This window comes from Rhagoletis pomonella, unplaced genomic scaffold (genome assembly GCF_013731165.1).
Source record: "Rhagoletis pomonella isolate Grant_MI unplaced genomic scaffold, Rhpom_1.0 Rhpom_scaffold_00001, whole genome shotgun sequence".
Lineage (NCBI taxonomy): Eukaryota > Metazoa > Arthropoda > Insecta > Diptera > Tephritidae > Rhagoletis > Rhagoletis pomonella.
Window position 1 is genome coordinate 865,958 of NW_023458555.1, and position 21,451 is coordinate 887,408.

Sequence of the window (21,451 nt, forward strand, 5' to 3'; positions counted from 1 at the left end):
GGGAAGTCCCCACTGAAGGCTGAATTGTCGAAGGCTTGAATTTACAATAAAAATCACAGTTTGTTTATCACCTTACACTACATTTGTACATGCATACATACACACATATTAACCCCACGAAGAGGTCCAATAAAGAGCCATTGGCGTACACTTACAATAATCGTTTCGTTCGTTTTGGGAGTTTAAAATGCTTGTGAAGATATGCATGTGAATTTTTAAAGTTTCCGTAAACTCTCCCCTCAACTCTTAACATTTAAAGGCATTCACTGATTTTCTCCGCCCGTAGCTTGTGCGGCGGTAGCCAACGATATTCATATGCGATGTCATAAAAATCCGGTCGACTTATTTTATGAACCGTATTATTAAATTGTCCGCAAGCACATTACAGCAACCCCCAAACTGCCGTCTGGGCGCGCCAAAATTGTTAGCAGGAGACGACAAAGTCAGTATTTTAAAACGAATGTCCTTGAAAGTTGGATATGTGTATGCACATATGTACATACAAAAGTCCATAGCGAGGGTAAGGAAATGAATATTTTCAATGGATTCATAATTTAAGTTTATTGCAAGGATAACAACCCAATTGAGGCACGCAACAACCCATACATGAAACATAATTTTTTTTATTAAAAATGGAAAGTCTACGTCTATCTTAAGATATGCATTTTGTGCGCACGACGATATATGGATTTTCTAGTTATGAGTGTGTACTACTTAAAGGGCATGTGTGTGCGAACTTTAACTGTAATCGCGCCTGTATCCAATCATCGAACACAGAAACTCTTGTGTACACGTCCGGTATGACACTGAAGACGCCACAAATGAAGAGTCCATACGATACAATGCCAACTTGATGGAGCCCCTCTTCAGTTTTCATAACGAGGGGTCCGCCAGAGTCACCCTGTATAAATTAAATTAAAAATCCAATTCTAATAATAATTCAGAAAATGTATCCTTTAGAACTTACCGAGCAGGCGCCTTTAAGCAGACGGCCGCGAGCGCATATCTCCGTGTCAGTGAGGTCTTCCATCCCACTGTTTTTGCATTCCTGGTTTGTAATGGTGTGATAGTTCATGGTTTGCAAGGTGGTCGGGTAATTGACGTTGTCCAACTCCGGAGGCAGGAATGGCAGAGGCATTGGCAAACGCAAACCCCAGCCCGTCAAGGTGACTGGCACTCCCCCGCCCACCTGCTCAGAACCCCTAACGTCAATAGCTGCCATTCGTACTCCATCCAAATTCAGCGGTTCGACTAGTGTCAGGATAGCTGTATCACTGGTCACAAGTTCTTCGTAGTTTTCGTGAATATCGTAGGAAGCTACCTGCACTCGCACACCTTCCGAGTCGTTAAGGTCGCGAACGCCGGCCAGCACTGTCATCCGCTTCACATCAAAGCCATTGCAGCAGTGAGCGGCGGTCAAAATACGGCTTGGTGCTATAATGGAGCCGCCACAAAAGTGTTGGTACTTATTCTTTTTAGTAAAATACTGTAGGGATACTTGGTAGGGAACATATTCCCCAGGAGGCACGTCATTACCACCAACAATGCGCGTTGAGTCTGCGGTGCTTCCTAAAAAAATTAAGTGTAGAAGGGGGCAACTGAGCGCAAATGGAAGAGTGAGGAGAGGAGCTTTACATACCGTAAACCAGCGAAACCAAAACATTTAAAAAAGTAATCGCGTAGAAATTTAGTTCCATTAGCATCGGTTCGAGGCGAAATTATTTTCAGTCTAACTAACAGTTTGAATTTTAAAAGTACTTTGTATGGATTTCAAATTAAAACGCGACTATTTATAGTTCAGAACATTTAGTATAACCATTGCAATTACATAGTTGTGAGCAATTAGCGTGCTGAGCAGTGCGACCTCACAACCGCCGACTGCAACATTTGCATAGCTATCAGATAGGTCAGGGCGGAGGGCTGCACTTGAAATGCATGCGAAGGTTTCCCTTCGGTGATTATGCTGGTTAGAATTTACTTGCAGCAACAAAAACTATTTAAATTACTTGAGTATATTGGGTGCCCTGTAGGAAATACTTTTAAGTAGTAAACGATTTTCAAATAATTCTGTTGTTACTTTGTCATTCTCACTGACGAAAATCAGAAGCACCAACGCGGGTATTTTTCCGCCGAATTTCTCTCGGGCGGCCCAGACTGCTGCGCCAAACGATATCGTCAAAGTCACATGCGACGAAATATACGAAGAGGAACACGTTTATATTTGTCCCTATGTTACACTCTTTGGATTTTCTTTCCCATCCACTAGGAATGTACTCGGATATGCATGCAAATGTTTATGTGGTTGTATTGTCCCAGCAAAAAAAATCGACTAATTCGAGACGACTTCGGGAGCAATCGAAAAGGAATGAACTGATCGCCTTTGGTTTAGCGTAAGATTAATTGTTCCCCTTCATAGCCGACTTGGTATAAAAAGCAATAGTCGCTTTTAAAAAATAAATCTAAAAACTTGAGCCAGCTGCGATTCGAAGATGCCAACGTTGCACATTAAATTTCATTGACTTAGTGCCTACATACATAGCATTAAATCGTTTATTGTATCCATAAGAGATTAGTCGGGGACTAATTAATGCCAAATTATACCCCAATGAGGCTAATCCCGGTTTTAGTTGGAGATAAATCCGACGAATTGATTTATGCAAAAAAAAATTTAGCTACATTTTTTTGAGTTGCGTCTCTTTTCGAAACTTCACCACACTGTTGGAGCACTCCATATGTATAGTCGGCTGAAGGAAAGATCGCCCTATCTCGGCTGGCAGTTCTAAAATGCGCTATCTCAATTTAAATTAAATACATCGGCAGCTGAGATAGAGCGTTCTTCAACCAAATTCTCAAGTAGGGCGTGCTTGAGCCATTTGCTGAGATAGCGCGTTTTTGAACCGGCAGCCGAGATAGGGCAATCTTTCAACCAGCCTTCGATATATGAATAGAAGTAATAACATAAATCCATAGATCATTAATTATATAGTTTTATAAACAGTTCTGTTGCTGAGACCAAAAATAAAACAATTTTAAAATAGTTGATCCAAAAAGTTTAATTCAATTCCATTTCAAAAGGTTACAAACTAGAACTTTCTTTCAAGCCAGGCGCTCTTTAATCCACTCATCAAATATAGACACACGAGTGTAAACATCTGGATTATTAGATGCACAAAGCGCCGTACCATAGGAAACCACGCCAACCTGCTTCAGGCTATCACCATTCTCCATCACTAGCGGACCACCGGAATCACCCTACAAAAGCATTTCATAAAAATTCACTTCTCAGGATCACTCGCTTTTTCCATACATACATTACACGCTCCTTTGCCGAACCGCTCCAATGCACAGATCTCCGTGTCGGTCAATTGAGTCATCACCTTTTTACACTCATCATTTGTAATCGTTTTGTAGGACATGCGCTGCAGCAATGTCGGGTAAACCGCCAATGGTCCTTGACCCACATGCCACATAGCACCCCAACCGGTAAGGGTGACAGCTTGCCCACCATCGACTTTATCGGTGCCACTCACATCGACTTTGTCCAACTTGGCGCCGTCCAACTCGAAAGCCGGTTCGATCTTCAGAATGGCAATGTCACTGGTCACCAACTCCTCATAGTTCTCGTGAATTTCATAGGACAGCACCTGCGATCGAATACCAGTGCTGTCGTTGAGGTCACGAATACCCGCCACAACAGAGATGCGCTTGGCGTCCTGGCCGTTGACGCAATGTGCTGCTGTGAGAATGCGATTCGGTGAAATTATAGAGCCGCCGCAAAAGTGACGATCCTTGCCACTGCGTGTGCGATACTGCATAGATACTTGGTAGGGTACATGCTCGCCATCGGGCACTGCGGCGCCGCCAACCACCCGCTCTTGGGAGTCGAAATCGTGCGACTCGAAGTAGGCATCCACTGCGTGGTGGTAATTGGTGAAAATCACATTTCTACATACAAACAATTCTATAGTGTTTATTCACTTACAGTCTAAAACGTCTCCTTTGTAGCGACTCGGATTGGTGTGGCCAGTTCCCAGCAAACAGAGCGAAATCAGTACTATTCCAATTCTAGGTCCCATTTTTTTGCCACGATTAGAAAGCGGAATGCGGTTTAGTTCTTTCATTTTTCGTATCAACTAGGCGTTTATATACTAAAATCCACAAGGCAGCAATGTGCAGTCGCTTTTTGTGGATTGTTAATCGCGAGCAGTGGGCGGTAACCAATTTGCATAAGCTTAACTTAGCATGACCTGAATTTTTTAATTACATATTTCCAAGCTTTAATTTGAGGAGCGCTTTTGTAAGGTTGTCTAGCTGATGGCTCGGTGCTTTCTTAGTTCCATTGCCAATAATTTTTCATTTTGTTGGAATTTATTAGACGATCATATAGACTTTTTCCGGATATACTTGTTATATGCAGAGGGACGCAACAAGTATTGATAGTAGGGTGATCGTATAGGTTTTTCACACCCGTTTTCAATCGAATTTTTTTAATATTTTTAGGCGTTTTTTTGTCATCTTGATTTTTCGAATATTCAGTAAACCGGATTTTTACAACCGAATAAACCGTGTTTTCACCCAGTGTTTTAATAAACTAGAATCTAAAAATTCTAAAAATTTATTGAAAATTTAACCGAGAATTTTTTATAATTTTAATTTAAATACTGCAAAATTTCCAAAGGCAGAAAATAACTTCAAAAATAAAATGATAACCGAACTGAAGAAGTCTGATGATGAGATGTGGTGATCTCCGAAATAGCAATTCTTCTGCAATTTTTAACCGACTTCACAAAAGGAGAAGGTTATCAATTCGTCGGAATATTTTTTTTTTTTTTTGTGTATGTTACCGCATAACTTTGGACCATTCTTGATTCTCGATGAATGTCCACTTACAATCTACTATACATATATTTATGTATGTATGTAAAGTTGGTCTGGTTCAGCAATTAGCGTGACAAAGGGGCTGCTGTTTTAGCGATCGAATATTGTAAAAGCTATTATGTATTTTTAGCAGTTATATTGTAGTTGATATGATTTCCGACTAAAAGTATTACTGCATTGAAAATATTTAAAATATAGCCGGTTTATCAGGATTTTCCTTAATTTCGAAATGGGGCGCCGGGTTTTTCAAATTCCGCCATGAAGATACAGGCATAGATTCAAATTGGTGCATAAAATGCGTAAGATGAAGACGTTACGAATCCAAGACTTTAAATCAGAGGTGGGCAGCTTCAACAGAGAATTTTTGTAGTGTACGTGCAATTGATGTCACTGTGTGCGTGCGAACAAGTCGTGGACTCGAACCCACTGACATCCTACCAGTTGCTGGCGGGAGTACACACACACACACGAAGAGCGAGGTCCACGTTTGAGTAAATGGTTTGAAATTCTGCAGCTCTTAGTCATTCCAACAAACTGATAGCACTCTTCCGATCCTAAATTTTTATATTGCACCGGGCACGAAAGTGGAGATATTCTTCTGCAAAATTGCCTTCTAATTCTGCAGAAGAAACCAGTTGTAATGCTTTTGTGTTTTCTTCGACTTCAACCATATAGCTTTTAAAGGTTAAGTATCGCAGTTTCGAGTTTACGCGCATTTACTTTGGGTCGTGCGTGTTTTGTCACCATCAGTGTATTTTTTACCATATTGGCCGCCGTAGGTACGGGCCTATTCGGCCCTAGGTCAAATCCGCCACTGTACATACATTCCTAATGTGACCAACTATTCCACAGCTCAAAGAAGTACAGAAACAGAAAACCGAAAATAGTATGAAAGTAATGAGAAAATCGTAAAAGCAGATTATGCGAAAACGGTAACAGTGTACCAATTCAACAAATAAATTTTATTAATTAAAAATGAATATTATTTATGTATTATTCTAAAACAAAGCGCTTATTCCCAGCGATCTACTAATCGCAGAGGTAACTCATGTATCAAATTAAATTCTTTTCTTATCTAAAGTGCGACTTACTTTTATTTGGTTCTCGAAGCATTGATCCATTATACGCAAGGCCCAGTAATCAGCGTTTGTGCTGAGGAGTTAGGTGAATGTTCCAAACGTTGCTTTTCAATTGCTTGTTTAGTAAGAGAAAAGGTTTCACTTGTAAAAAGATTTTTAGAATTTATTATTTTTTTTTTGCGAGAAGAAACTAAAAATGTTTGACATTTTAGAGACCGAATAATTTGAACAAAAAAAAAAATAGATCAAATCAGCTGCTCCACTGATTCGAAGTACGAAGTACAACGGCTCAAAAAGGAGTACTGTACTTCCGAAATCAGTACGGTTGGTCACATTATATATACCCCACAATTCAACCTTGACTATTTGTCAAAACTTTTGCGCCTAAAACTATGCGGCTAAGATTTGTCTGTATTTCTGGTTTGAATCTGTCTATTGTGACTACTTATAATAATTTATAAAGGAGTCCAACTCTAAGTTGAACATAACCAGGACAGAAAAAAGTATTTAGAGCTCTAGCAAATATAACACTGAAGATTGAGTGGAATTACCAGAATCAAACTAAGTAATCGGAAGTCACTTATGGTTACATTCACAAGCGTATCTGCGGTAAAGACGTATACCCCACCCGCCTTCACTCATACGCAGATACCGGGGCAGCACTGTAGCCAACCAGCTCAATCAATTGAATAAAATTGTCAGCATATAAACGTATGTAGTAAGTAACACCAGATTACATATATACTCTGTGCATTGAATGTAGCGAACAAAAATCTTTAACTTTCAGCGGGCGTCACAGATTGTGGCTTTTTTGCGCTGATAAAAGGGCACCTTAAAGCAAGCAGATGACACCGAGAGACGCGGCAGTTGCAGTGAAGATGGCCAATGTGATTGCGAGTGCGGACTCGTGATGGCCAAGTGCAATTGCTGCACTCGGCAGTGTTGGGGCAGAGTTATTGTTAAGTGTTGTAACCTTTACACTACGAGTGTGCCACATGCTGAGCGCAATATCAAGCTGAGCGCTGGCCAACCAACAACACTACTGAATAAAATTTATAAACAAAAGGTGCACAGCGCGAACTGGATTCATGATACGGTTTTTGTTTTCATTCCACATATACATATACATACATATTTACATATTCCTGCAATATTCTTCCTGGCTAAAGTACTCACCGCTGCTGCGGTAGTGGTGCTGATAGCGTTGTTGACAGTCGCACTTTTAGAAGTTTGTCGCGGGCTAGCTACTCGGGGAGTGAGGAGTGGAATATTTTCTCATACACACCCAGCAAGCATAAGAAATTTGGCAGATTCACGCGAACTGCAGCCAACAGATTCATGAATTAACCAGAAGGGATTGAGTAATTAAAGAAACACGCCGTTTTATTTCGCTGTGGTCATTGCTCAAGCCAGCGATGAGCTCAAATAAGAGAAGATAACAGACACAACAACAGTGACAACAAAATCAGTAGGCAAATTGTTCGTTTCGGGTGGCATTTCAATTGCAATTTACCGAGAATGACACCTACACACATTTCCAGCAGCAGCCCATGCAGCGACCACCTTCATTGCACTTGCATATATTCATACATACATACATACATACATACTTAGCACGTTGAAAGCAACAACGATGCAAGCCAACGCTTTCCTACAAATGCAAGGAAGAAGAAGAAGCATTGCACATACCGATCGATGGCCATGGCTGATGGTGCGACGTCGATCGATTCACCACTGCCGTCCAATTCAACAACACAGCAATTTTAATCAGTGAAATAGTAATTTAAATATTCTGATTTCTGATCTGAATTGAGCCCAGCTACCAGTCGTCGGCCGGGCTTGGGCAAATCAAGCCAAAGGTGTCAAATCGGCAGGCCGCCATCGAGCATACTTCGCATGCGGATTCGGAGCATTCTGAGCGCGGCGGGCCGAATTAATTCATTCATTCATGACTTGGTTCCGTTGAAACACTAAACCAGTGGCAGCAGTTAGCGGGGCGAATCAAGGGGGGGACGGTGCTGGCGACTGCTTGACGATGCAAATCAACAGCCAATAAGCAACGTACGGCTTCCTCTACTTCGTTCCGTATCTGTGCGCCCGACATTGCTCTAGCAAAGCGAGTGTGTGGGTTGCATGATATGTGCCCGCGTTGCATGCAACATTAGCTGTCCGTTACTAATGAATCATTTTATTGTGTTGTTGCTGATGGGATACGACTTCTGCCGCAGCGGATTATTGCTACTGTTTTCTGCAGTGTGCTTGAGGATCACTGCGGGCTACCGCAGGGACGCACGCGAGTATTTTTCGCGAATTAATTATGCACACCTTCGTTCGCTTCCGAAACTGTTTTGCTGTGTGTGCGCGCTCTTCCGAACTTCTCTTCACTTGCCTTCTTGCTGCCACATGTGCTGCGGTGCGGGTCTTGATCTCTGCACCACTGTGTTAATTGCTGGTTCGGCCTGCCCACCCGTCTAGTTGATTGTACAATCGTGGCAGCGACGGTACGGCGATACAGACGCAGGCGCAGATAAGAACATTCGAATGGCTTTATTTAGTGTGAATTTGTTGAAGTTTTGGTTGGAGGTGCCTTGTTTGCTGCCTTTTTTCTTTCAAAATGCTTTACTCGGACACTTGATGATGGTGTAGTATCAGTGTCAGGATTCTTAATCCTTTGAGACTTAATTGGGCCACACAGCGCCATGTTTACAGTGTTGGTTTAATGAAACCAAACTAATTTGCATATCAAATAAAAAAAATGAATGTGGCTTAAATGATTAGGAGTTTAATTAACTTAGCGGGCATGTAATGCAGTTTGCTCGAAAGGACCACACATATGAAGTTAATGATTACCTTTTGTTATTTCTTTAATTGATTTTTAAATTCCAATACACAACCGAAAGCCAAATCCAAAGGAACTACCCACTAGAACTTGAAGTGAGATCTGCCAATGTGAGTATTAGAAGAGTACTCCTTTTGGCCTGATTTCGGAGCAATAGGGGAGATTTGTTGGTTCTGACCTCCTTTGTAACTTGCTTAGGAGTCAAGTCGAAGATCTCCTAAGTGAGCAGCAAAATAATACTCCCTGAGGCATGATTACGGAGCGATAACTGAAATTTGTCGGTTTTGTACTCCGTTATTGCTCGCTTAGGAGCAAAAAGCGATGTCTCCTAAGAGAATAATCCAGGAGTATTCCTTTTGATTAATAGTCGAGCTATAGGCACCTCTTTCAATAGAATTTGTATATTATTGGAAAAATTTATCATAAGGAAGACTACAGAAAATATTTCATATAGAAACAATATAAGGAGGGTCCAATAATTAAATGTCGATAGCACACATTTAAGTGAGGTTTCGTCGGTATGTATTGCAACCGTGGGTTAAATTTATTAAATATTCTATTATATAACGCTGAATACTTTTCAGATTGGGCTAATTAGTATCAACACTTACGTAGGATTCCCTAGTTTTAACGTTAATGTAATGCCGGTCCAGAGCTTTTACTGGGTGACATAGATATCACCGTAAATATTATGCCATTGGAAAACGGTTTAACACGGTTCAATGTGATCATATTGTGCATCTTTTACGACCCATTAGAATTTCAAAATCGAAAAATTTATTTTTTTTCTCCTCCCTTATGTAGTATATAATAAAAAATATATTTTGAATTATTTTTTTCTATCATACTTATAACCCGTATATCCCACGCATCTGTCCACACCGTAGTGATGCTCCTTTCGTCTTCCACTTCACTTACTTTCTCTTCCTCATGTTAACACCACTTTTGGAGCATACATATAAAACCGATTTGTATCAGTGAATATTTTGAATAAAGAAAAAAAAGTAAGTGGGCCTGGGCCACACTGGAGAAGTGAAACTTACGTTACATACATATCCCTCTTGTCCCATAACCAATATACTTACATACATATGTACACACATACTACATCTGTTTTTGCTTAAGGTTATATTTTTTGTCTTTTTTCTATCTAGATACCTACCTCTACCCCTGTTCGTTCTAATTACACTTATGTTATTCTGTTTTCGATAAAAATGTCGATAGCAAAATCGATAATAATATTGGTAGCAAAATCTATTAGAAACTCGATAAAAACATCGATAAAAATATCCATAACAAAATAGATAAAAATATCCATAACATAATCGATAAAAATATCGATAAATATAGGTAAAGAACGATAACCAAATCGATAAATATCGATAGGAAAATCGATTAAAATATCGATAACAAAATCGGTAAATATCGATAAAAGTATCGATGAAAGTATCCAAGTAAAAATATCGACAGCAAAATCGAAAAAAATATCCATAACAGAATCGATAAATATCGATAACAAAATCGATAAATATTGATAACAAAATACACCGTTGAACCGTTGCACCATTTCCGTGTGCAATTTCCGTTGAATTTGCCAATTTGCCTCCTTTTCCCATATGATTGACATGAGCTAAGAAATATTTAGTAGTGTTTAGCTTTCCCTCAGAAATAGGAAATTTTGGTTTAAAACGCTTTTGCAGAACGTGTAAGATATGCTTTTGTTTTATGAAATATGTTTTTAGAACATACGCTGAAGAGGGATGTTAGGACTTGTGAAATGAACTGTCAGTGTCAGAATTTTCTTTAATTTATACACACAGTGCCATAGAACTTTATATACATACGTTTGTATGTATGTATGTAAGTCTGCATTTTACCCCATTAACCCTAAGCCTTTAAGCTGTTTGTAGCTTGTTTGTGGTGCTGCCTTTGAGGTTTAATCATAAGTTGACATAGCCGCTAATCTCGTGCCTATCTACATAGTTACATACATATGTATGTATGTTGGCATGTAGTATGTATGTGAGCTCGTTCCTTTTACCTCCTTTAATGTTCACTGGCATTGCGCTTTCGCATACAGAATATATACAGACATACGTACATGGGTATGAAGTATGTATGTATGTAGTTGTGTAGTTTACAGTCCTGGCATGAACTTGTTGGGCCGCTTTGAGCGCCTCGTTTGTTTGCTTTTTCTCTTTGCGCTGTCAACTATGTAGCAGCTAATCTTGCCAAGCTGGCGCTTTGTGCTTTGTGGGCACACAGCCCAGTTAATGAATGTCAAAGCTGATTTTTTAATCCTTAATATAAGCATTTTTTATAATAAAATGTAATACTTGTCATTTAAAAAATTCGCTGAGTCGTTTAGGCCTTAGGGGGTCACTAGAAATGTATTTACTATACGTAGAGTCGGCATTAGAGTAGAAGCCTTAGTCAGGAAGATATTGATGTGTAAGGGGAGCCCAGGAATCACAGAAGTATACTCAGGAAATATTTTGGGTCAACTCAAGGTTGTGCGTGAAGTTGAGCTCGTTGAAAATTCCTCTAAAAAAATATTTTTTCCGATATAAAAAATTTATAGTTGAAATTTTATTTCTAGCAAATACCATTAGATCAGAAGAATATGTTGATGTTTAGTGTGTGTTATGATTGGAGGAAACTAGCTGTGCTCCACTTAACATTTTCTTAGGCCCGTAAGTCACCGTATGTAATCATCAAAAACAAAAGCACTCTCGGCCATCCGTTGTTTTCTAATTTAACGACTTTGCAAATTACCGTGAAGTTACAATTATCCTGTAGAAATTTAGTTAATTCAGTGAAACGAACCTCTGATAATTTTTTGCTCGGCAGTAGTGGGTTGTGTCTCCAAACCGCCGGGTCTTTTAGTTAGAATGTACCCATTGACATGTGTAATTTTTGCAACGCTGACAATGCACTCAGTGGCGCTGGTTACTGAAAACCGGGAATTTATTAAAGGTACATTAAATTAGACGCGTGCAAAAAAAAAAAACCTATTAACAATTTCAACTCGTAGCCGTCAGCAAGCTGAGAGAATCTAACGGCACCCTGAATGGCGTTTTGCCATTCGCGGTTCCCTTTCACGCTTCGATACAGGTCAATCTGATAACAGGATACAAACATTTGTGCGGTGGCAGCATCATTCACGCACAGGTAATTATGACGGCTGCGCACTGCTTTTACGAACGCCACCCAACGCGGCTACTTAGCGTGGTAGCCGGTGTTCAACAACTCTCCTTGGAACCAAGTCCGCGCTACCCCGTTTCCCGAGTCGTACAACACGAGTCCTATTCACCATTTCGAGGCTACGATATTGCGTTGGTATGGCTCAAAACGCCCCTTCCCATCGACGGGTCAAAGATCGATACGGTAGACTACCGTATCACGGAGAATATGGAGCAAAGCAAAGAGGCATATCTAATCGGTTGGAGCAGTACCCAAAAAATGTTGGAGGTTGTCGACTTTACGACCATCAACTCGAAAGATTGCCGCAGACTGGGTTTTAAGAGCATTACTAGCTCGGATCTATGTGCCTACAGTAAAAAGGGGCGTGGCGCTTGTGATGTATGTACATATGAACATACGTATGGGAAGTAATGAAACTTTCGTTCTAAATATTCCGCTCTAGGGTGACTCTGGAGGAGCGTTACTCAGCGCGAATATGACCAAACAACTCGGTATACTGTCCTATGGAAAGACCATTTGCAAGCCCAATCACATTTATGTTTACACACACATACTTCGGTTGGTGAGTTGGATCGACGCTAATATAAAAAGCAGTTTCGGTTGATACCTCAGTGCTGTTATGCAACATGCTGTACATATATGTAAGTTTAAGCCACAAAATAAAAGCTGCGCTTTTGCAAGTCGATTTTTATATGTATGTATGTATGTACGTATTTATTGTTGCTCACTATCATTCCATTTGCAACTGTTGGCATGTTGCAGAGTTGTTTTAGGACAGCAGAAGCGCCTACTTGTTGTCATCAATTAGGTAACAAGCACACGCGACCTATAAATATTGCACAAACAACATAAATGGATTAACAAAATACATACATACTCCATCCACACAAACACACCCAATCATACATATGTATGAACGAACGCAAACGTACGACACAGACACAATCGTCTTTATCAGATTTAAGCCAACAGTTACAACAAACAGTCATGGGAGACAGAACGAGATGTTTATTTTCTGGCGACTCTATGAGCTACGTAAAAGCCAAATGAGCTTGTCGGTTCTTCGAAAGCAGATATTGGCAGCGAAAATAATTTTTAGTATAGGAATCCAAAGTAATAATAAGTAAGTTTGGTATGCGCCAAGTCAAAATGCACTATGCAGCTTTTCTTAATACTAAAAGAAATTAGGATAGGAATGCGGCAAGACGCTTTGACATCAAACATTTCGCCAAATTACGCAAATACGCGTATTTCAAATAAAATAAAAATTATCCTCACGATCGTTGCAAAAAGTTGCACGTCGCTATTGCCGACTGTAAGGGTGCATCGCACTCGCCTGGATCATAATTTATATCCCACTGTGCCGAGCGCTTGTGTTCGTACATAACACAGAGTTTGTGGCAACTTGAGGCAGTGTAAACAAATTAGGTATTAAAATAAATGACCAATTTGCTGATTATAAGGAACAAGCAATGAATTTAAGCATCTTCAGTTATCGTTTCATTATTTTTGTTCCTGGCTCTGGTTTGGTTTACCGCCACAAGGCAACCAAGCTTGTCGCTAATTTAAAGCATTGACAGCTAATCAGCAGAGAAAACCCAGATGAACTAATTGGATTACAGTGCCCAGTTGACACATATGTAGAAGAGGAAGCTAGTATCCATTTTACCTGCCACTTTGCCGCAACTGCATAATGAATACCTACTCTGCCGCCTTATCTGTGCTTTGATTGAAAGGCTAATACTTAAGAATGCCCAGAGCAAATACGAGTAAACAAAACCCAAAACTGTCACCGAGACTTACAGATGTGCAAGCATGAGTAGGGATTTGCATATTTCCCCACAATAAATCGCACTAAGTATGTCTGACTAAATAAAGGTGAAATCAGGTACACCATTTATGTACTTAATAAGTACCTTGATTTCTTACGCATCTTCTTCAGTCGGTATCAGATGTGCAGAAGAAAATGTTATTTCAGAAGCTGTTCAGTGTCGCATTGTTCATTGCTCTAAGCAATGCTAAAAATGTAGAGCTCCAAGAGGCAGATTCCACGGACACCATTGAGTTAGATGACATCCCAACAACCAGCGCTGAGAGCATTGATGAGTGGGATGATCTGGATTCCGACAACGACACCAACGTGGAAGAACCTGCAACACGTGTCAACGGTGGCCGACCCGTCGCACAACTCGTTCCCTATCAGGTGTCATTGCAGATGCCTCGATTTGGACGTTACCATCACTTCTGTAGCGGATCCATAATTAGCGCTCACCATGTACTGACTGCCGCCCACTGTCTGGCCAACATGAATGCGAATGACATTAGCGTAGTCGCTGGCACGCTGACATGGCGCAGAGGAGGCGAACGTCATCGGGTCATTGCTATGCGCTCGCATCCAAGCTTCTCATCGAGCTCGCTGATCATTAACGACATAGCGGTGCTGAAGGTAACGCCGCCATTTAACTTGGGCAAATCCACTTTAGGCACGATTGCGCTGAGTGGAACGGCCCGCATCGGAGAGAATGTTCCAGTGCGCTTGACGGGTTGGGGCTCCCTTACGCCCACCGGATCTAGCGGTTTGCCAGAGCAGCTACAAGTATTGGACTACCGCACCGTTTCAAACATGGAGTGTGCGCAGCAAGGTTTCCGCATAACTGCTAATGAGCTGTGCGCGCTAGGCGAGCGGGGTCGAGGCGCTTGTGTGGTGAGTAAGGAATGCATTTCAAAAATTTTGGAAAAGGTCCGACATAATTGACAAGCACTAGTTGACACCTAAATTAACGCCTCTAAAATGTTTCTTAAAAAAATGATGTTTTACTTTGCTGCAATAACTTTTTAAAGAGCGCTACGTATACACACAAATTTATGTAGCTCTCCATGGCAAATCAATTTTGTTTTTTCCGATTAGAAATTTTAATATTTTTGCTATTTAATTTTCTCCAGACATAGCAAAACAGTAAATGAGTTGCGCAAAATTTGCTAAAAAGTCTTCCTACTTCCAGGGTGACTCTGGCGGCCCACTTATAACATTGCACGGCTCACCACAGCTGGTCGGGATCGTTTCATACGGCACCGCAACATGCGCCCAGGGTCGACCTGATGTTTACACAAGAGTGTCAAGCTTTCTGCCATACATTAATAAAGTAATAACCAGTGAAATGCCGTGAAGTTGTAAAAAATCGCTATTGTAAAAATTAAAGCTTGAAATTGTTATTCAAACCGCAAAGAACTAGTCACTCAGTTAAAGGCACGCTAAAGGGCAAAACGAGCAAAACAAGCGGCCAAACAATGATGGCAATAACGACAATGACAACGACGACAACGACGACAACGACGACGACGACGATGACGATGATAAACAAACAGATGAGTATTTTCATTCATGCCCAATGCGACTAAAGATGGTGCACCTTTGCTCAGTCCGCTGGTCAAAAGCGCCAGACGAGTTCGCTAAATGGGCGAGGTGAGTGAGGTATATTCTTTGGCTGGCGATTTGCTCTTTGACGTCAGCCACGAATGGATGCGCTCCGCTTATATTGTCGGATCGCCGCTTAGTTTGTCGCAAGGCGCGCGGCGAATCCACAACTCTGGAGTTAGTCGCCAGTCGGTGCTGGGCATAAATGCCGTTGGTAAATTAATAAACTCGGCTTGAATATCCATAAGATGCTCAATGTTTGCACAATGGCTAATTAAAAAGTCGTGTCCGATAGTCGCCACAGACACCTCGCCCTGGTTGCTGCACTCTGCTGCTTCCACGGCGCGTTCACAATCTTTCAAGTGTAGACCTGCGATTGCATTTTGCTGGTCGGAATTTGCGTTTTGTTGGCGGGCCAAGAGGCGGCTCTATGTGCAAGCCACTTGCACACCGACACCAGCGCACCAATAAGCCTCGCTGTCTTGACCAAATCTAATGCAGGGGGAAACAATTTACCGCAGATTTGTTACAGTGTTGATGTGCGTCCCGCCGGGCACAGGTCCAAGAGTCTAACGCTAAGTCAAATGGGAAGCAAGTGTTATGCGTACTACATACATACATGCATATGAAATGTATGCGCATGCACAGCGGAATAATTTATTTGGCGCTTGCGCTTGTTCGCAGTTGAGCGCCTTTTTAGCCCTCAACTGGAACTTCTTAGCAAATTTCGAATTTTACGCGCAGCGAATTCAAAACAAATTTTCAATGAAATTTTCCTGTGACGCTTTTGAGGCTGCAGCATTTTATGTTTATGAAAAACGCGCTGGTACCCTACGAATCTATTGGAATTGCGCGCAGCGATGCTTTTAACTCTCGCAGCAAATTCGATTTGGCGCCGGTCCGTGGCAGAAACAAGGAACTTTGCACCGGGCAGCATTTAAATTCCAAATGCCCATTCCGTTCACCATATTTCCTACCCCGCAAAGTAGTCAAATAGCAGGCGGTTACACACAGTTCTCGCCCTCAGCCGCTTAGAGATCGCCTCAAAACGTTGGCTGCCATCACATTCAACGCGCTTTACTCACTCACCGCTGCGTGCACATAAATTCATTTAAATCAATCAATTCAATTTGTTTGTCAATAAAATTTAAATGAGTATTTCATTTAAACAAATTAAAATCGACCCAGTTGAATGTCGCAATCTGTAGCCGACCGTTGAGACTACGCGCGCTGGAACCTCTGTAGCTGGAAAAATCGTCGCCAAACGTTATGGCGATATCCGAAGTGGGTGCCGTTATGTATGTATGTATGATGGTAGAATTATGAATATGAAGTGATTGAAGCCACGAAGCAAAGATCTCAAAAGTGTGTATACATACATATATACTCCCCGCGAATTGTTGTTTATTTAGGCAACAAGATGCTCGCCCAACCATCGAACTGCCGCAGCGGAGTGGGTCTGATCGACGTACTGTGATTATTTTTTTTAAATTATTTTGAGCAATCATTTTATGATTGTACGTATATGAAAATGAATCAGCTTCTTTGCAGCAACCCTGTAGAGAAAAATTTTATCACACAGCAACTATTTACATTGCTAGCACTATTTTTGAAGTGAAACGTATTTAGCGGCGGTTGTTTGGTTGGGAGTAAATTGGCAAATTCAACGGAAATTGCACACGGAAATGGTGAAACGGAAACGGGATTGTTAACACAAAAGTAAAGACAAAGAGGAGAATAAGGATACCGATAAAAGTAAAGATGAAGATAGAGAAAGAAAGATTAAAATAAAGGTAATAATTATAATTAAAGAGGAAAGGATATAGAGAGAGACACAGAGACTCAATCAGGGAACTATTTTGGGATTTTATGGATCCTTGGGATTCTCTATTTTTATCGGTTTTGTTATCGATATTGTTATGAATTTTGCTATCGATATTTTCGTAACTTATCGATATAATAATCGATATTTTTATCGATTTTTTTATCGATACTTTTATCGCTTTGTTATCGATTTTGCAATCGATATTTTTAACTATTTTGCTAGCGATATTTTTTATCGATTTTGTTCTATATGTTTTTATCGATTTAGTTATCGATATTTGTCGATTTTGTTACCGATATTTATCGGTTTTGTTATCCATATTTATCGATTTGGTTGTCGACATTTATCGATTTTTTTATCGATATCTATCGATTATTTGATCGATATTTAAAAATTTTGTTATCGATATTTATCGATTTTGTTATCGATATTTATTGATTCTGTTATAGACGTTTATCGATTTTTATATCGACCTTTATCGATTTTGTTATCGATATTTACCGGTTTTGTTATGAATATTTTTATCGATTTTATTATCGATATTGTAATGGATATTTTCATCGATATTTTTATCGACTTTGTTATCGATATTTAGCGATTTTGTTATCGATATTTATCGATGGTGTTATCTATATTTATCGATTTTGTGATCGATATTTATAGATTTTGTTATCGATATTTATCGATTTTATTATGGGTATTTTTATCGATTTTGTTATCGGTAGTTTCTAATAGATTTTGCTACCAATATAATTATTGATTTTGCTATCGAAATTTTTATCGAATTTTTCATCGGTTTTGTTATCGATATCTTAATGGATGTAACCATCGATTTTGTTATCGATAAAGTATAAAGATAAAAATGAAGATAAAGGAAAATAGAATAACCTAAATGTAATTAGAACGAACAGGGGGTAGAGTTAGTGATCTAGATAGAAAAGACAAAAACAGATGTAGTATGTGTGTACATATGTATGTATGTATATTGTTTATGAGACAAAATATATATGTATGTAACGTAGTTTCACTTCTCCAGTGTGGCCCAGGCGCACTTACATTTTATTTATAATTCGGTAGCTTTATTGAGAGAAGTGCATACATACAATAAAAAATATGTAACTGTGCTCTTCTAAAAGCGGTACGGTGGTCGCAAATAATTCAAACGAAAGCTCCTGAAAAAAAATCTGAAAGAATTATAGCTTCGTTGATACAAAGACACGATATTTCTGGAAAGCCTCCTTTTCCCGTCCCAGGTTATATTCGGACGTTTTTTTAGAGTCCTTTACATAAAATTATAGGCGAATAGAATGGTTTATACGAAGTCTTTGCGGATAATCTGTAGCAGCTTTCTTGGACTCCGAAATCACTCATTTACGCAGGGCTATGGGCACACTTTTCTCTCCCTCCTTTGGCATTCTTTTCGGAGGCACTCTAGGAAGACTAGCGCACCGCACAGGAAGCCATAATTGTGAGCCTTGCTGATGGATATACATTTTTGGTAGCACAACTTAAATACATTGATTGATACATAGATGATAAAGGTGAACTTCCATACAAAAATACTCATATCCAACTTTTGTAGCGATGGCCAATAAAACTACATAGTACATTGACAGATAAATCAAATAACCCATTGATTTAGTGCTTTGCAGAGAAAATTGGCTAACTTAAATTCCTTAAGTTGTTTTATCAAATGTTCTCAGATGCAAACTCAAGCAAGTATAAAGGGAACAATTTGTGTAACCATGCTCGTTTAAAAGGGAACAGTTGGTTAGAAGGGCATCGGTGTAGCTTCAATAATGTCATGTCAAGGTCAAGATTTTGCTTAAATCAACTTCGAAGCACTAAATCATTAAGAAGGTACATATTTGTATTTTTATTAATCCATATTGAGACACCACTTATCAATGCTTCCGATTCGCGGTGGCCTCGTTGGAGTAGTGGTTATTCGTCGCTTTACCCATTCCAATGCCAATTAAAAACAAATAAATTCATTTCTTGCTTGACATACGCTTCTGCTTTTTATTGAAAAAAAAAAACCACCTAAACCAAAAACAATAATCCATTGAAATGGTAGATACAATTGGCTGTAAATATTGGGTTTCTTTTAAATAAATTTGTAAAATCTATGCCATTAAAACATGTTATTGAAGGATGTGCTTTTTGAGATTCTATTTTCCGTTAACGATTAAACGATCATAAATTAGTCAGATCACACAAAACACAAAACATTTGCCGAGCTCGTTGTTTTTCGAAATGAGCAGCCGAACAGTGCGATTTAACGCCTCTAGGGCAAATGCGATCATTGATTTATGCGAACAGACTGGAAAATGTGGATGCCTTGGAAGACAACATTGTGCACTATTGCGGAGATGCATCCTCCATTGATTGAAAAGTGACATCCAAAATGCGTCGCCCCGGCTGCCCATATTCCCGAAATTATGTTCATAGTGTAATGTTATAAAGCTATCTGTCTAATATAGTAAATTTTCATTATGTCATTTCTATTTATAAATAGCTCTAAACCTCCAAAAAACCAAAACAATCTTTATGAGGTCTGTAGATACTCGTGCATGTCAAACCAAATTCTCGATGTCAAATTAAACGACAAAACATCCGAAACTTGGTTACAAACCAGCCTACAATACGATAGCACTCTTACCCACGGAACCACGGAACCACGGAATGACCAATCTTCTGTGCTATGTATCATGCGAAATTCACGAATTACATATGTATGCAACAAGCCTTTTTCGTGATTAAGCTTTTTTGTGGATCCATGTCGAACACGGCTTATCCATCACTCTTTACAAAATGTTTTCTTGCAGCAACCTAGCGAGCAATTTAGAAAATATTGTCAAATGATAAAAGTGGCTTATAGTCGGATAATACCCAATTACAAGTGTGCAAGAAATGTTTGTTGTGGCGAGCGGAACGGAACCGGGAAAAAAATTACGGCCCGAAAAATCAGTGTCATTGGTGATAATTTTAAGTGCGTTTCAAGCTTGAATGTTGTCAAAGAAAATAATGAATAATAAAATAGGCAACAGCCAGCAGCCAGCAGCGCGCAAACGCTCGCACATACACACTCCGGCGTTGCGCGAGTACTTAACAGAATCTAAGCGCATGTACCTGTTGGTAATTGATTTGGCCGGAGGTGTGGTATGGACGTGGACACTCAGTCACCTCTTCGCACATGGCGGGTACTGGCTGGCTGGCTGCAAGCGACGGCAGTTTAAGGCACATTTTTGGCTGCTGCTTAAATAGCAGCTGGTGCAATTGCTGTCACAGAGCGTCGTGGCTGATCTCGTTGTTGCTGGAGTTGTTGCAGTCATTGCGTGCAACTGCATGCGGGCAGCGATAAGCAGATAAGCAACATTAGCAAGCAATTTTCAATTAACACGAAAACCTGTGAATAGATACAGGTAACAACAACAACATGGCAGAACAACAGCTTCGGACAGCGACAACGTCACATCGACTTCGACTTCGACGATTGCAACGACAGCGCCAGTGTTCGCCACAACAGGTCCCCTATTGGCCAGAGGCTGGTGTCAGGCAGCCGCCAACAAAGTGGCGCTTCAAGCGCCTTACAAAACAAATTGTATATCTAATGCTTTATACGCGCCACACAAGGCACTACCACTACGCAGTTTGTGTAAGAAGCCATCCTCCGATAGCAGCAGTCGGTCAAATACGACGCGTCAACCATCGCCGCTCAGGCAGGCTATGCGCTTCAATGGCACGGCAGCAGCCGAAGTGGAAGCATTCACAGCAAAGGCAGAGCGTTTAGAATGTGCTCAAAGCTAATGGGAACAATAAACACACAACACCGACGACAAAGGCGACGGCGCGGGAAAAATATCGACAACTTCGAACTGGCAACGTTTAACAATTTATCATTTTAACGTTTTTGCGAGTAGTGGCCATAAAATGCGCCGTGATCGCCTGCCACTGCCGCGCTCGTTCTGCTCCGGCTGGAAATGCTTTTAGGCCATACGCAATTCTATTGGCAATTTTTTACTTGCCGTCCATTGCCTTTTATGTGCGTGCGTGCGCATGTTCGCACAAGCCGGTGGATCCGACTGCCATTTGGCAGCATTTCGGTCGCCTTTGGCAACCGATTTCCTTGGCTTGCCGTCGTACGGCTCGATGTCGTGTCGTTGTCAAAGCCGCCGTTTTTGTTGATGCTGCTGTTGGTGTCGCTGGTG

The 21,451-nt window shown here is 40.4% G+C and overlaps 4 protein-coding genes across 4 annotated transcripts; 2 read left to right on the forward strand and 2 right to left on the reverse strand.

Moving 5' to 3' along the window:
• Positions 1-641: 641 nt before the first annotated feature.
• LOC118735678 (chymotrypsin-2) lies at positions 642-1,854 on the reverse strand. The gene is made up of 2 exons (XM_036465595.1): positions 968-1,854; positions 642-901 (listed from the first exon to the last, which is right to left on the reverse strand). Exons 1-2 carry the CDS (start codon positions 1,661-1,663, stop codon positions 698-700), a joined length of 900 nt encoding a protein of 299 aa, XP_036321488.1. The 5' UTR covers positions 1,664-1,854; the 3' UTR covers positions 642-697.
• Positions 1,855-3,042: 1,188 nt separating this feature from the next.
• Positions 3,043-4,551, reverse strand: LOC118735689 (chymotrypsin-2). The gene is made up of 3 exons (XM_036465606.1): positions 3,983-4,551; positions 3,312-3,913; positions 3,043-3,252 (listed from the first exon to the last, which is right to left on the reverse strand). Exons 1-3 carry the CDS (start codon positions 4,119-4,121, stop codon positions 3,097-3,099), a joined length of 897 nt encoding a protein of 298 aa, XP_036321499.1. The 5' UTR covers positions 4,122-4,551; the 3' UTR covers positions 3,043-3,096.
• Positions 4,552-11,523: 6,972 nt separating this feature from the next.
• Positions 11,524-12,670, forward strand: LOC118735697 (chymotrypsin-1-like). The gene is made up of 3 exons (XM_036465619.1): positions 11,524-11,772; positions 11,831-12,378; positions 12,443-12,670. Exons 1-3 carry the CDS (start codon positions 11,688-11,690, stop codon positions 12,602-12,604), a joined length of 795 nt encoding a protein of 264 aa, XP_036321512.1. The 5' UTR covers positions 11,524-11,687; the 3' UTR covers positions 12,605-12,670.
• A 1,175-nt stretch (positions 12,671-13,845) lies between these two features.
• LOC118735673 (chymotrypsin-2-like) lies at positions 13,846-15,256 on the forward strand. The gene is made up of 2 exons (XM_036465583.1): positions 13,846-14,704; positions 15,003-15,256. The coding sequence occupies exons 1-2, from the start codon at positions 13,967-13,969 to the stop codon at positions 15,165-15,167; spliced, it is 903 nt and encodes a 300-aa protein (XP_036321476.1). The 5' UTR covers positions 13,846-13,966; the 3' UTR covers positions 15,168-15,256.
• Positions 15,257-21,451: the final 6,195 nt, after the last annotated feature.

Bases quoted from the DNA above. Each gene is read 5' to 3' on its own strand.
- LOC118735673 (XM_036465583.1), top strand. From the start codon at position 13,967: ATGTTATTTCAGAAGCTGTTCAGTGTCGCATTGTTCATTGCTCTAAGC. The intron at 14,705-15,002 runs GTGAGTAAGGAA...TCCTACTTCCAG, and splicing joins GGGGTCGAGGCGCTTGTGTG to GGTGACTCTGGCGGCCCACT.
- LOC118735697 (XM_036465619.1), top strand. From the start codon at position 11,688: ATGTACCCATTGACATGTGTAATTTTTGCAACGCTGACAATGCACTCA. The intron at 11,773-11,830 runs GTACATTAAATT...TTCAACTCGTAG, and splicing joins AAACCGGGAATTTATTAAAG to CCGTCAGCAAGCTGAGAGAA. The intron at 12,379-12,442 runs GTATGTACATAT...ATTCCGCTCTAG, and splicing joins AGGGGCGTGGCGCTTGTGAT to GGTGACTCTGGAGGAGCGTT.
- LOC118735678 (XM_036465595.1), bottom strand. From the start codon at position 1,663: ATGTTTTGGTTTCGCTGGTTTACGGTATGTAAAGCTCCTCTCCTCACT. The intron at 902-967 runs GTAAGTTCTAAA...TAATTTATACAG, and splicing joins TGCTTAAAGGCGCCTGCTCG to GGTGACTCTGGCGGACCCCT.
- LOC118735689 (XM_036465606.1), bottom strand. From the start codon at position 4,121: ATGAAAGAACTAAACCGCATTCCGCTTTCTAATCGTGGCAAAAAAATG. The intron at 3,914-3,982 runs GTAAGTGAATAA...ACCACCACGCAG, and splicing joins CAAAGGAGACGTTTTAGACT to TGGATGCCTACTTCGAGTCG. The intron at 3,253-3,311 runs GTATGTATGGAA...ATGCTTTTGTAG, and splicing joins TCGGCAAAGGAGCGTGTAAT to GGTGATTCCGGTGGTCCGCT.